The 12,960-nt window shown below is 40.1% G+C and overlaps 1 protein-coding gene across 1 annotated transcript in view; it reads left to right on the forward strand.

The window, feature by feature from the left end:
- PRKAR2A (protein kinase cAMP-dependent type II regulatory subunit alpha) overlaps window positions 1-12,960 on the forward strand; it is a 57,979-nt gene that overhangs the window by 36,557 nt on the left and 8,462 nt on the right. The window contains exons 3-6 of the mRNA XM_068202064.1: window positions 3,635-3,687; window positions 5,288-5,371; window positions 6,525-6,631; window positions 10,396-10,549. Of these exons, the coding sequence (XP_068058165.1) occupies window positions 3,635-3,687; window positions 5,288-5,371; window positions 6,525-6,631; window positions 10,396-10,549 (398 nt within the window). The remainder of the gene's footprint in view (window positions 1-3,634; window positions 3,688-5,287; window positions 5,372-6,524; window positions 6,632-10,395; window positions 10,550-12,960) is intronic.

Consider the following 12,960-nt stretch of genomic DNA (forward strand, 5'->3'; position numbering starts at 1 on the left):
GTTGTGCTGAAAATCTCAACTAGGCAAGGTGTGATTTCAGAAGTCACTTCAAATTATATGAAGATACTGGTGAGCATTAGGTTGCCCATTAAGAAAACATCTTCCCCCTTGGGTGGCGGAGCAGGTTAGCAGAGAGATATGCTATCTTTGCCCCAGGAGGTTTCCAAGTCAGCCCCAGTGTAGCCCACAATTCCAAATAGTTCCTCTTGGAGGGGTAGGTTGGACTGGATGACCTTCAGAGAGAGATCCCTTCCAACTCCCATTTCAATGAATCTGAAAAACAACACTTTTCAGGAGAATCTTGTGAGAACAAGCTTGCCTTGGAGTGTCTGTTTTGTTGGGACACTTAAATAGTTAATATGTGAATTCAGTCACGTATCAAATAATGGGTCAAGGTGTTTTCACTCTGTCACAATGAAAGATGAGATGTTTTTTCATTAGGACTGGCTGTACTGTAACACACAAATGAATAACCTTCAGGAGTCCTGAAATTCCCTAGATTCCTGACAGGGGTTGGCAGAGTTTAGGGTAGTTATGGGGGTTCTTTACAGCCAGAAGAATAGCAAAGCAGCACAGATAACATGAAACATGTTGAAGGTAAGACTGACACACAGGTCATATGTTCAACAGTACAGACTTCCCCAAGTGATTTACCTATTAACAGTAGTGGAAAGAAAAATTGGACATACTGCACCATAAAACATGGGATGGGTTTGATGTAATGCTGCTTTTTCTTTTCATTAGTCACGTTTTAAAGTATTTGGAAAATACTGTTGGTTATTATGAGTAGGCTGAAAAGCTTTCTGTTGGCTTTCCAGTGTATCACAATGTTAACTAAGCTTGAGAATTTTGTGTCTCTCCCCTTTTTTAAGCATACCACAACAGATACTTTACATTAGGTGTTACAGCTCTGCCTGCATGTAAACAGTGTCCTGTCAATCAGAGCTGTCCAAGGTTGAAGTCAAAATGTCTGGCCTACTCTTCTCCATGGAAAAAGAAATCCCAGCAGGAGGTTGAAGAATGGAAGGTATAACGGGAAGGCATTCTATGGGAAGGCATGGGAAGAAGTGGTATTTTGCCATGTTTTTATTGAATTTCTGTGGTGCCCATTCATGGGCATTACAGAGGTGATTTCCATATGTAAGGGAAGGGCACTAAGTCCTAGTCTGTATCCTTGGTGGGCTTTGGGAGCTGTTTTCACCCTTACTGGGTAAGATGAAATAGGGGAAACCTACATTTACAAACCTTAACCAGAGCCATTTCAAACTGAAGTTATAGATGACCGTGTTGCTTTGATGTGTGTTTTAAGATAAGGTTTTGCTCTGATGCTCTAATTTTAGCTGTGGTAATAAAACTAGTTTTTCCAAGGAAATCTTGAAGAAAATTTCCTGAATTCTGAAGCATTTTTAGCAATAGCTTCCCTGCAGCTGAGGTAGGAACAAAATCAAATTTGCAGGTTAATATTAAAATTTGAATGATAGAATGGTCTAGTGGTGCAGTGATCTCTGAATTCATAGATATGTGACCATTTATAGTATGTAATATTGTGCTTAACAGAGAATCGGACTCCAGTTTAGAGCCATAGGATACACTGGTTGTAAAAAATGAACAGAGTTAATTATCTCCAGTTTCACCATATTGTTTAAACCACGGAGCCTTTCTTCTTAGTATCTGTTCCTTATTTGAAAATCCAAAGCTTTCACAAAAGACTTTGATCTTTACTGTAAAATGGAAGGAGGAGGAAAGCTTTCACACCAAAATGCTAATAATGTTCTCTTTGTTAGTGCCTTTGTATTGCATACTAAGTGGATCAGCCTATCAGTCCAAGTTCTGTGGCTTTGTAGGCATCCACCTTCCCATAAACCAGTCATCTGTGGACTCTGCTGTGGACTGTACTTTTCTATACTTTTTTTCAGCTGGGGAAGAAAGCTGTTTATCCTTTGTCAAGTATCTGCCCTAAGTGTGGGTGGCTCTGTTAAACTAAAAGCATGTGTGTGGTAGGTGCACTGTCAATACACTGTTTCTGTATTGTTAAATGGGTTTATTGTATGAGCAATACTTACTCTCTAAATGCCTGATGCCTAATGATTATATGATTGTATTTTTACATTGTGGTTTGGTAAGTGGAATGCTTGTTGTTGTATTTGAGTCTCCTCGTTCTCTCCAGGAAAAAAAGGAATTAAAATCCAATTTCCGAGGAAAGACTTGTATCTTTTAGGTAGGGAGAAAAAAATACTAAATTAAAAAAAAAAAAAAAAAAACCACACCAAAAAAACAACCAAGACACACAAAACCAAACAAATCTTTTTTAGAAAATTATGCTAGAATTTTGCATTTTTGTTGTCCTGTTGAGTGCACGATGACAGGGTCAATAGACATGTGTGCATTTTCAAATTATTTACAAGTTGCTGAATTCTAGACATTCTGGATTTTTATTTATACTTTCTCACTCCATTCAGCAGTTAGATGTCATTGCAGTGAGCTTCTGGGCATTCTGCCAAGTCGTCACTATTGTCAGGATGCTGGATAAAGTACAAAGGAAAATGCTTGTCTATGTTTCCTTGTAGAATTTTATAAGTAATGTATAACCTCAGAAGTGAGAGCATCCTTATTAAAGTAAGAGCACAGCTAGATGAAAACTGGACTGACTCTCGCTTTCCTTGACTGTCAGTCCAGGTGGTTAGAATGTGCAGATCACTTCGACATGCCAGAACTGTAAATATCCACCAATTAATAAGAAAATCTCAGCTAGAACTGCGGGCTTTTGGTGGCCAAAGTGTCTGTGTTTAGTGTTGTAAGACTGTGTAATAGTGTAAATGCTAAGGTAAGTGAAGACAAGCCTTTTCTGAAGAATTAAAACTGAACAAAAAGGGTTTGAAATTTCAGCAGCTCTACATTATTGCCTCTCTTTAGTTGATCCTGTAGGTATAATGACATGTTTGGCAGAGCCATGTCCCAGTGCACTATAGTGTGTAGTTTTCCACAACTGTTCTCATCCTTTTTTAAAAAAATCTAAATTTTAGAATTGTTTTTGTATCATCAGTTGACATTAATTTAGTTAAAATGTAGTAAGATAGAGGAACGTGTGGGGCATGGGACTAAATACTATTTTTTCCTAGACTGTACTATGGTGAAGGTGATTGTTAAGTTCCCAGGTTAATTTCTGTGAAAACATGATTTTTCTGTATCAAAAAAACTCCCAAAATATAGATACTCACTTGCAAATCAGAGTTGAGGTGGAGGAGTGCCTCATCCTTCCTCGTGCTCCTTTTTCTCAGTGTTTTGCACTGCAAAGAACAAAGCAGTGGAGCACCCCTGCATTTTAGAGAAGATGCTTGTAAATGAATCTGAATGGAGATTGTTAGCTTTGATACCAGTTGAAAGGAAATCTGTGTCCATGCTAGGCAAGATTATTTAGTAAGTCACAGACTTTTTACATGAGAGTCTGAGAACAGCTATGCTGTGCCTGCTCAGAGGACAGACAGGATTTGAGCCTCTGACACTGTAATGACAAAATGAAAAGTGATTTTGTTTTTCCTGTAGGAAAATAGAAGAAATGTATTTAAACTGTTTTGTTTGCTGTTCTCATGTAATTACTTCTTTTTACTTATTTCCTCTCTCTTTTTCTTCCAAGTTTGTGCTGAAGCTTTCAATCCAGATGAAGAGGAAGAAGATACAGAACAAAGGGTAAGAGTGAGGGAATCACTCCAAGCATGGGTCTCTGCAGATTGACAGGCAGATGTACATTGCCTTTTCTTACCACTTGTGCTTTTTGTGCTGAGCGTGGTGTGGTGACACTGACAAAGTGACATTGCTTCAAAACTGAGAGCCACTTTGTCTCATGGGCTTTTTTAGTCACTACAGCTTTAATGCAATTTTACTTCAAAGGACTCAAGAGCTTTGCTTAAGTCTAAGATCTTAAAAATTTTTGCTATTTTCCTTTCTTAATTCTCTTAAAGGCTCGTTGAGGCAATTCCTAGATCATCAGTGCTGTTGAGAAGAATCAGTTGAGCTTTACCACAGCTGTTTCTTCATGGGTGCTTAAAATTCCTCACATGCTTTTTACTGTCTTTCTTGTCAGAGCACTTCTGCCTGGGTAGGAGAAATGCTTGGTTGAAATATTTTACGTCTGTGGACACCTGTTTTTTCTCTTGTTCTTGAAAGCTGGGAATTTCTAGGAATTGCAAATCCAGATACTGTAATTATATTTCTTTAGAGGTGGTTCTTGGTGTGAGCAAGTCTTGTAGCCTGGTTGGTGAGAATCAGTGTTTTCTCCCTGGACTTCTGGTGTTCCTTTCCAGATTCCATTGCAAGGATGCTTCCACTTCTGCAAAGAAAATCTAAGTCTAATATAATTTCTCTTAAAAAAGAAGAGATGCTTCATAAATATACTTCTTAAATAATTTTTGTATGCTATAAAAAGAAAAAATGACTATGAGTGTGTCAGGTTATCCAAATGTTTGTAGACTTGGACACATTTATTCCATCGAAAGTCTTAGTTTTCTTGACGGATGATTTCATATTCTGTTTTCTTTTAAAACAAGGATCTGAGAGCTATTTAACTTTGGAAAAGACCTTTTTAGAAATGCCTACTAATATAACTGGTTTTTGGTTATTCCAGAAATAAGAAATGTTAATGTGGTGCATGTCTGGTAATTAATTATTAATATATTTTCATAATTAGCCTGTAACAAACACATATATAAACATTTTCATGATGCAGTGAGTATTGGTTCTTTTAACCTGATGTTTATAAATGGAAGGAAGTAACAAAATATCTCAAACAACAAAGCTTTTATTTAAGTAATTTTGTTAGAAAAAACCACGCTTATTGAATAACTTCTTATTGGATGGGCTGAGATTCATGTATCATATAAGATACAAACTACTGTGTGCCAACAGTAGTTACACTGGGACTAATATAGCCATATAAGTGTTCAGGAAGAAAACTGTTCATTTCTTCCCCTGTTTGATATGTTCAAGCTTTGACTGTGGCTATGGCTGTGTTAGAAGGGAAGGGAATGGAATGGAGAGGCATCCTCTTCTTTCTTGTCTTTCCTCATGTTATTTTTCATATGTTAATTGTCAGCATAGTATTTTTTCTTATGTGTCTTTCATTCTGTCTTCCATTGTAGGTTTATATATAAATACTGTTAATGCAAACAAAAAAGGACTGTATACTTTTGACACTTAAATTGTGCTCTGCTTTTTCATGCTGAAGTGAAGGTTTAGTCTATAACCATATTTCTTTGTTGTCATGACTGTTCTGTTCTACTTTGTTTTAAAGGTAGTTCATCCAAAAACTGATGAACAGCGATGCAGACTGCAGGAAGCATGTAAAGATATCCTGCTCTTCAAAAACCTAGATCAGGTAATAGCATTTTAAGGAACTCTTAAATTGAGTTAGTTTTTTGTTATGTACAGTTAGTATTATCTAGAAGTCCAGACACAGTTTTTAAAGACAAGAAAATAGGATTCTGTTTAAAAGAGAAGGAATATTTTCAGTGTAGTAGTGCCAAGAGATGCTGCGGTGATAATTCCCAACTTCAGGAGTGCAGTAAATATTTCAAGTATATCAGCAGCATGAAGACTGGCTTGTGTGTTGATGCAGTGTATTTTTAGAAACTCAGCTGTGATCTACATCTTCAGCTTTGAACATCTGGTCATTGAAAATGCAGTGAAAGTATATTGTTAATGGGCTTGGGAATAGCCAAGATGGTAAAGCAGGTCAGCATCAAGGCAAGGCATTTATGTGGTGTCATCTTTCTTGGCTTTCACAGTTTCCCTGGCTGTACTGCTTGCAAAAAAAGGAAGTTTAGTCATGGCTCAACAGGGAAATCCAGCTGGAGCCTGCTGTGCAGACCAGCATTATCCCATTTTCTGTGTGGGCTCCACATCTGTACCTGTCCTGTCTCATCTGGGGCTAGAATTGCAGCTGCTCGAAGACAACAGACTACCCAGAGAAATAAGTCTATGGAGAGTTTTGTTCAGTGTAGTCCTGATCATGAGTGGGGCTCTCAGATGATGACAGTACCATTTCTAGACATACATACAATGAAATTCATGTACTGTTGATATGAATTGATGTGTGTCCATTGCAGTGTAGCTGTGTCAGATTATACCAAAGGTATGTGTGTGCTTTGGCACTGAAATGGTCTGTGAAAATTGACCCATTTTGACATAAATTTGAAACAATGGCTCTTTTGTGCCTGAAGTCTGGTTGTCTGCATTATTGAACTTACATTAATAAGCTGGAAAGGAGTGAGCTGCTAGTGGAAATCAACATGTAATATCAGTATTACTTGTATTTTTGTACAGTAAAGTGTACAAAAGTGTGGTGCATGTTCCAGTTCACTACCCAGACCAAATGAAATGAACTCACCCTTGTCCACCAGTGTCGGACTTTAAGTTGACCTTCTGTTAAACTTTAAGAATTTTCTATAAATCCATTTCCCACACAGCAGTAACACTAAGGTGTGTTTTCTGATAGTTGGTTTTCCTCCCTGCTCCTGCTTGTTTTCTAGGAGCAGTTGTCTCAGGTCCTTGATGCCATGTTTGAGAGGAAGGTGAAACCTCAGGAACATGTGATTGACCAAGGTGATGATGGAGATAACTTCTATGTCGTTGAGCGGTAAGCAGCTGTGCCTGTGAAATGTAGAGGGTGTTTCTTTTCAGCTTCTTAGAGATGGCAGGGAATGTTTACTACAGGACAGTTTCTGAAGGAAAATTATTCAGTTTAGGTTTTGTGCCTCTCACCATAAGCACAGCTTAAAACCAGCCATATTACATGCTGTCTCTAGACCAGGTTATATTTTTTTTTTCTGAAGGAGAGGGAATAGCAGCAAAAATAGGTCTGGGGGAAGGGGTAGGACATTATTTGCAGGAAGGAGAAAACAGGAAATAAAAATCCATGGTAGTGGCTACCATGGAAGAACCTGGACTTTATTCAGTTAATTTTGATGACTGACTTCTGTGAGAGTTGGGGTTGCTCTGCCTCTGTTGGTTGTGATTTGTATTTGCAGAGTATAAGGTGCCATTTTGGAATTTCTTCCACTGAGCAAAGTCACATCATAATTTTGGTGATCACATATATGTGTAACAGGCATATAATGCATACATGTGTGCATGGATATTTTAAGTATCTTTTACCCTCTTGGAAAAAATCTGGCTAATGTTACTTTGAATAACCATATCCAAAGAGTAATTAAGAACATGGATTTATTTCCTTCTGCAAAACTCTAATATTAAACAGAATATTACTGAGTGATTTATAAATGTCTGTTGAAACATGATCTTAAACTGCTTTTTTGGTCCACTGTTATCTTGTTTATCACTGAAATAATGGCACCATTCATATTGTATGAAATGCTTTCAAAGCAGTTCTTCAAGACAGGTTGTTGCCTTTTGAATTGCAGAAGAATTTCTAGGTTAGAAATTGTTCATTTGAAATGCTTCTTGTTCATTTTAAGGACATTCCCCTTTCTGGATAGTGAAATTACAAAACATAAGGCTGCATCAAGTATATTCCTGCACTATGCCTGTGCCCCTGTCCTCTGCTGTACCAACCCCTTAGCCTAAACCAGTGCCCCATTTCTACACTTTGTTGCCTTCCTCAACTGCTCTCCCTCCATCCAGTCCCATGTCTTTGGCTAGGCAGGCCGAGTTCCTTCTCTTACCACATTCACCAGAGATACCAGGCTGTTACAGATAAGAGTAAGGTACTGCAGATCAGAACTCGTGGGAGCCAGAGCCACCAGCTCTGCAAAGATGAGATCTGTGCAGAGCAGTGGTTCCTAATTTTGAGGAAACTAAACTTGGTTTTGAAGCCTCTCAAAAATATTAGATACCATCAGCCTATCTTGATTTGTTTCTGTGCAAGGCTCTTACCCTGTTCGTTATTAAAAACTCTCTGCTGTGAGTTTTAACCTAAAACATAGAAGTGAAACGGAACCTTAACTTAGATACTCAGGTAAATGCTTTTATGCTCTCTGTTCTACTGATGAAAAACAGTTTTTTTCTGTCAATAGATAGTTGTATTGGAAGTTTTTGGGCTTTTAGGTTTTTGTTTTGTTTTATTCCCAAGTTAAAAGTATGTGCCAGAATGGCTGTACAGTGAAGGAGATTAAACTTGGTGTTGTCTAGTGACACCGTGGCAGCCTTTACTGTGAACAGTAACTCTGCTGCAACTCTTTTGTTGGCTATTTGGTTATTAGGAAAAACTTCTGCAGTTAGGAATTTTCAATCCTTTCTCCCTTTCCAGTCTTCCTCCACCCCCCACACACTTAATTTTTCATGCAAAAGAATAGCAGAGTAGTGGTCCTTGTGGAAAACCCCAATGTTTCCACTTGTGTGCAAGTGCAAGTTCTGAGGACGCTGGCTCTTCCATGAGTAGGCATGTCTTGTTACTCCCATGTAATGAATGCCTAAATATTCCTGAAGATTAGTTTCTTTCTGTCTAAATGAACAGTGACTTTGTGTTCTGGCACAGGCCTGTTTTTTTCCTAAAGCCTTCTTCTTGCAGTACTTCCTCACCAGGTAGCTCGTGTCCGAGTGTCTTCCACCGAGCACAGAGGGGCAGCAGGCAGGGGAGGTGCAGCCTGAGGATGCAGCAGGTGTTCAGTGCCCTGTGCATGGAGGGGAGAGCTCAGGGGGATGTATTTATTGCAGGGCTGAACGTGGGACACTGATTGCTGCTGAGGAGGCACCTGCAGGGTCTGTGCTGATTGAGCAGTCATCACCCAGGAGGGGCAGCATTGGCCTCTGCTGCCTCTGGGCACAGACTGATCCACAGTCTTGCTGAGCTGCCCTCTGCTGTTTTTTTGCCTTTTTTTTTGCCTGAGGGTTTTATATTTTTTCATGTCAGTACTTTTCACTTGAGTCCTTGGGCTCGTAACGATTGCCATCTCAACAATTACACTTCGGTCTGTTTTTATTCTTCTTATCTTGCAGGCCTTTAGTTCATGGACTCTCTCACAGCTCAGCAACAGTTTTCTCAATAAGCTGAGCCAAGGTCAAGCAGTGTTGCATCACCAGATTAGTCCTTGGGCCAAAGACAGCTGAATGCTTGACTGAAGGTTATTATGTGGCTATAGTTATTTGGAAATAAATGGCACTAGTAAGTGACTTTCAGGCTGAAGGATGGGAAGAAATTGTTGTTGCTTTTGCTTAAGGTGTTCACATCTGGCTCTTCCAGATCAAAAAAACAACTCTGAAGATTGTTGCCTCTGGTGCCTCTTAGCGAATCATTAAATAGATATCAGACATTACAAGAATTAGTGACACTTTCCGTCAACACTAATCCTTTCCTCGTTTACTTTTATTGTGCTGTTGGTTTCTTACTCTCTTAAGTGCAAGTAAGCAGTAGAGTATAAGATGTCTGGTAGGATTGTTGTCCACTCTCACGTGCCTTCCTTCCTGACCTAGTACCATTTCTGGTCATTCATTTTCTTATGTGCCTAGTGATGTTGTGGGATACAATACCATTTTTGGTATTTTTATAATACCATTTACCATTTTCCGTTCAGAGATCTTGGCTAGATATCAGCAGGTTTAGAGCATCTTGGGGTTATGATGTACACATACCCTGAAGCTGGAATTGAGACAAACCCATAGTAGCAGGTAAGCAGTTGGATTGAGTGTATCCCAAAGGTCCTGCAGCAATGCTGACACTGAGAAAATGGGTAGAGATGGATCTGAGTCCCTCTAGAGACCTCACTAACACACATGCTTTGAAATGTCACTGTTAAAGATGATGAAACTACTTCTCACCCTGGCCAGAACAGCAATGTCAAAATATTGTGCAGAGGAAACCAAGTAGATCCTGCCCATATCTATCAGGAGTGAAATGCTTTAGTAAGAGACAATTATTGTGAAAATAGTATAGATAGAAATGCTTTAGTAAGAGAAAATTATTGTAAAAATAGTATAGATAGAAGTGCCTTAGTAATAGACAATTATTGTGAAAATAGTATAGATAGAAATGCTTTAGTAAGAGAAAATTATTGTAAAAATAGTATAGATAGAAGTGCCTTAGTAATAGACAATTATTGTGAAAATAGTATAGATAGAAATGCCTTAGTAATAGACAATTTTTGTGAAAATAGTATAGATAGAAATGCCTTAGTAATAGACAATTATTGTGAAAATAGTATCGATAGAAATGCCTTAGTAATAGACAATTATTGTGAAAATAGTATCGATAGAAATGCCTTAGTAATAGACAATTATTGTGAAAATAGTATCGATAGAAGCAGCCGAGAATCAGGCAGCTGGAAAGCTCGAAAAGTTCCATCTCACACAGCAATAAAAGGACTATTTGTATAACAGCAAAAAGCAGTTCTCAAGATTTTACTGGGATGTTGTCTGATAAAAAGTGTTTATTCTGTTGTTTTCCAGAGGACTGTATGATATTTTTGTAGGAAAAGACAACCAGTCTCTCTGTGTGGGCTGCTACGATAATCACGGCAGTTTTGGGGAGCTGGCGTTGATGTACAACACTCCTAGAGCTGCCACCATTGTTGCCACAACAGAAGGAGCCCTTTGGGGACTGGTAAGGAAAGGAAGTTGCTCTCATATGCATAATATTTTAAGCAGTACCTCACTGTGTCCAGAACTTCTCTTGATACAGCTCCTCTGCTCAGAGGTGTTTTATCAGGATCTGCTATCTCATCTCCTGGCATGACAGCTCCATTGTGCAAATCTGTCTGGCTCACTTTCTAGAACAACTTGTCTGTAAAAACTCTATCACTAGTTCTATCTATCCCTTTAGTTTTGCTTTTACTGTAATTGTGGCTTTTGTTAGTGGGGAAGAGAAACCTCCTGGTTTTGTTTTCATCCGGCAGAGGACAGTGGAGGCATTAAAGCAATGCAAACAATATCTAAATGATGTTGTTTATTTTCAACTCACCTTCCTACCATTTTGTCTCTTAAGGGAATGGGAATGTGTTAAATACCTTCTTGAGGATGTTAGTGATTTGAAGAGGTCAGAAAACTGCCCAAAGCTTTGTTTTCCTTCACAATAAACTGTTGTTCTGTTACCTTGGAAGAGGTTCTCGGGTCAGCATGACCTATGAGATGCCGAGCTAAATGATGGTGTTGCTTTGTCTCTAGCCCGGCAGTGCTGAATGTGAAGCTGTAGCCATTAGTCTCCTTTTTTTAGTTCTTTTCCCTGCACTATTTGGATGGGGTTATTTTCCCAGTGCTCTCTTACTCATCTCTGAGGGTTGGCATAATGAGAGGATTGTGTGATCAGCAGAGCCTTTGAAGCCACAAGTGTTGTGTGCTGTCACTGTGCCCCGGGCTCCTCTCCTCGGCAGCTATGGCAGGGGGCTGCCCATGTGCTGTGACCTTGATGCTGCACATGGCTGTTCATGCAATCTCAGCGCTTGCTGGAGATCTGACTTCCCTTTATTTGTGACGTGAAAGAACAGAGTTTGGTAAATCAACCAGGGAGTAATGTCAGAATCTCGTCTCTGGAGGAAGACAGAACAAAGCAGCTAGCTACAAACTGAGCTCATTCATAAAAGGAAGAAAATGAGAAGATGATTCTTTGTTCTGGTTGCCTTCGAAAAGAACTGCACAAATTGGGTTAATTTTGGATTTAGTTTTTCTGGGATTATATTCAATTAATTAGCAAGGTGTAGATGAACAGGGACTTCTTGCTAATCATCTGTCCTGTAAGCATTTTATTAACTACTAAGGCTGCATTTTCCTTTCAAACTTCAGTTATTTCTTCCAGTTACTCTGTTGCCATGTTTTATTGTACTATTTTGTCCCTGATGTAATTTAAATGTATTTTTATTAGTATGCAGAAGTCATTGCTTAAGCTCTTTGGTTATCTGCCGTTTGGGAAGTGTGTATTACTCCTGCTGCATTGCAGGCTTAGGCCAACAGAAATCTGGAAGGCTCAGGCACAAAGCAGTTATCACAGCGGGTCCCTTCTGGAGGAGGGAAATGTCCTCAGCCTTTGCTGCTGAATGTGTCTGGGGGAAACCTCACGGTCACACATGCTGCCTTCACAGCTCGGCCTTTTTTTTTTGTTCAAATACTGCAGCTTCCCCTCTCTCACTGGTAGCCTCAAGCAGGTGAATTGTGATTTTTTTTATGCTTTTACAACCCCCCCACAGTTTCTGTGTCTTTTTGCTGCTCCACAAACAAACATTTGAAGACAGTTTTACCACTGAAGAATTCCTCTGAAAACAGAAAAATCCGTTCTGCTTTATCATCTCTTTTTCTCCTTTGGATAACAATAATACCATCTTGCCTTTCATCTTCCTCATCCTTCAACTTTAATGTTCCACTGCTATCACCTCTATTAGTCCTTATTACAAGTATTTGCAGCCTGCATCCCGTAAAGATGTCCACTTACTTGAAAATACCTTTTCATCTCAAAATGCTGCTGCTTAGGTACCAGCTGAAGGTTCTGGGAACCAGAGGAATGGCTCTCACGATGTTTCTGGTTCTGGGGTTTGTTTTTTATTAGTGTGGTTTTTTTTTAAGTTTTTGAGGGTTTTTTGGTTGGTTGTTTTTGGGGTTTTTTTTGGTGTGGTGGTGGTGTTGTTTTTGTGCCATTTTCCTGACCAAATTTCTGCTCCTGTCCTCTTTTTTTTTTGTTTTTACAGTACGGCCCCAGCTGCGCGCGGCAGCTGCAGCTGTGGCTGTGTAGGTGGATCCCAGGTGGATCCCAGGCGCTGAGAGGAGCGCCGCTGCCCGGTGGTCCCGGTGCCCTTGCCCGGTGGTCCCGGTGCCCTTGCCCGGCGGTCCCGGCGATGCCCTTGCCCGGCGGTCCCGATGCCCTTGCCCGGCGGTCCCGGGGCCCGCTGCCCGGCGGTCCCGGGGCCCTTGCCCGGCGGTCCCGGTGCCCGGCGGTCCCGGGGCCCGCTGCCCGGCGGTCCCGGGGCCCTTGCCCGGCGGTCCCGGGGCCCTTGCCCGGCGGTCCCGCTGCCCGGCGGTCCCGGGGCC

Source organism: Anomalospiza imberbis, chromosome 11, assembly GCF_031753505.1.
Source record: "Anomalospiza imberbis isolate Cuckoo-Finch-1a 21T00152 chromosome 11, ASM3175350v1, whole genome shotgun sequence".
Lineage (NCBI taxonomy): Eukaryota > Metazoa > Chordata > Aves > Passeriformes > Viduidae > Anomalospiza > Anomalospiza imberbis.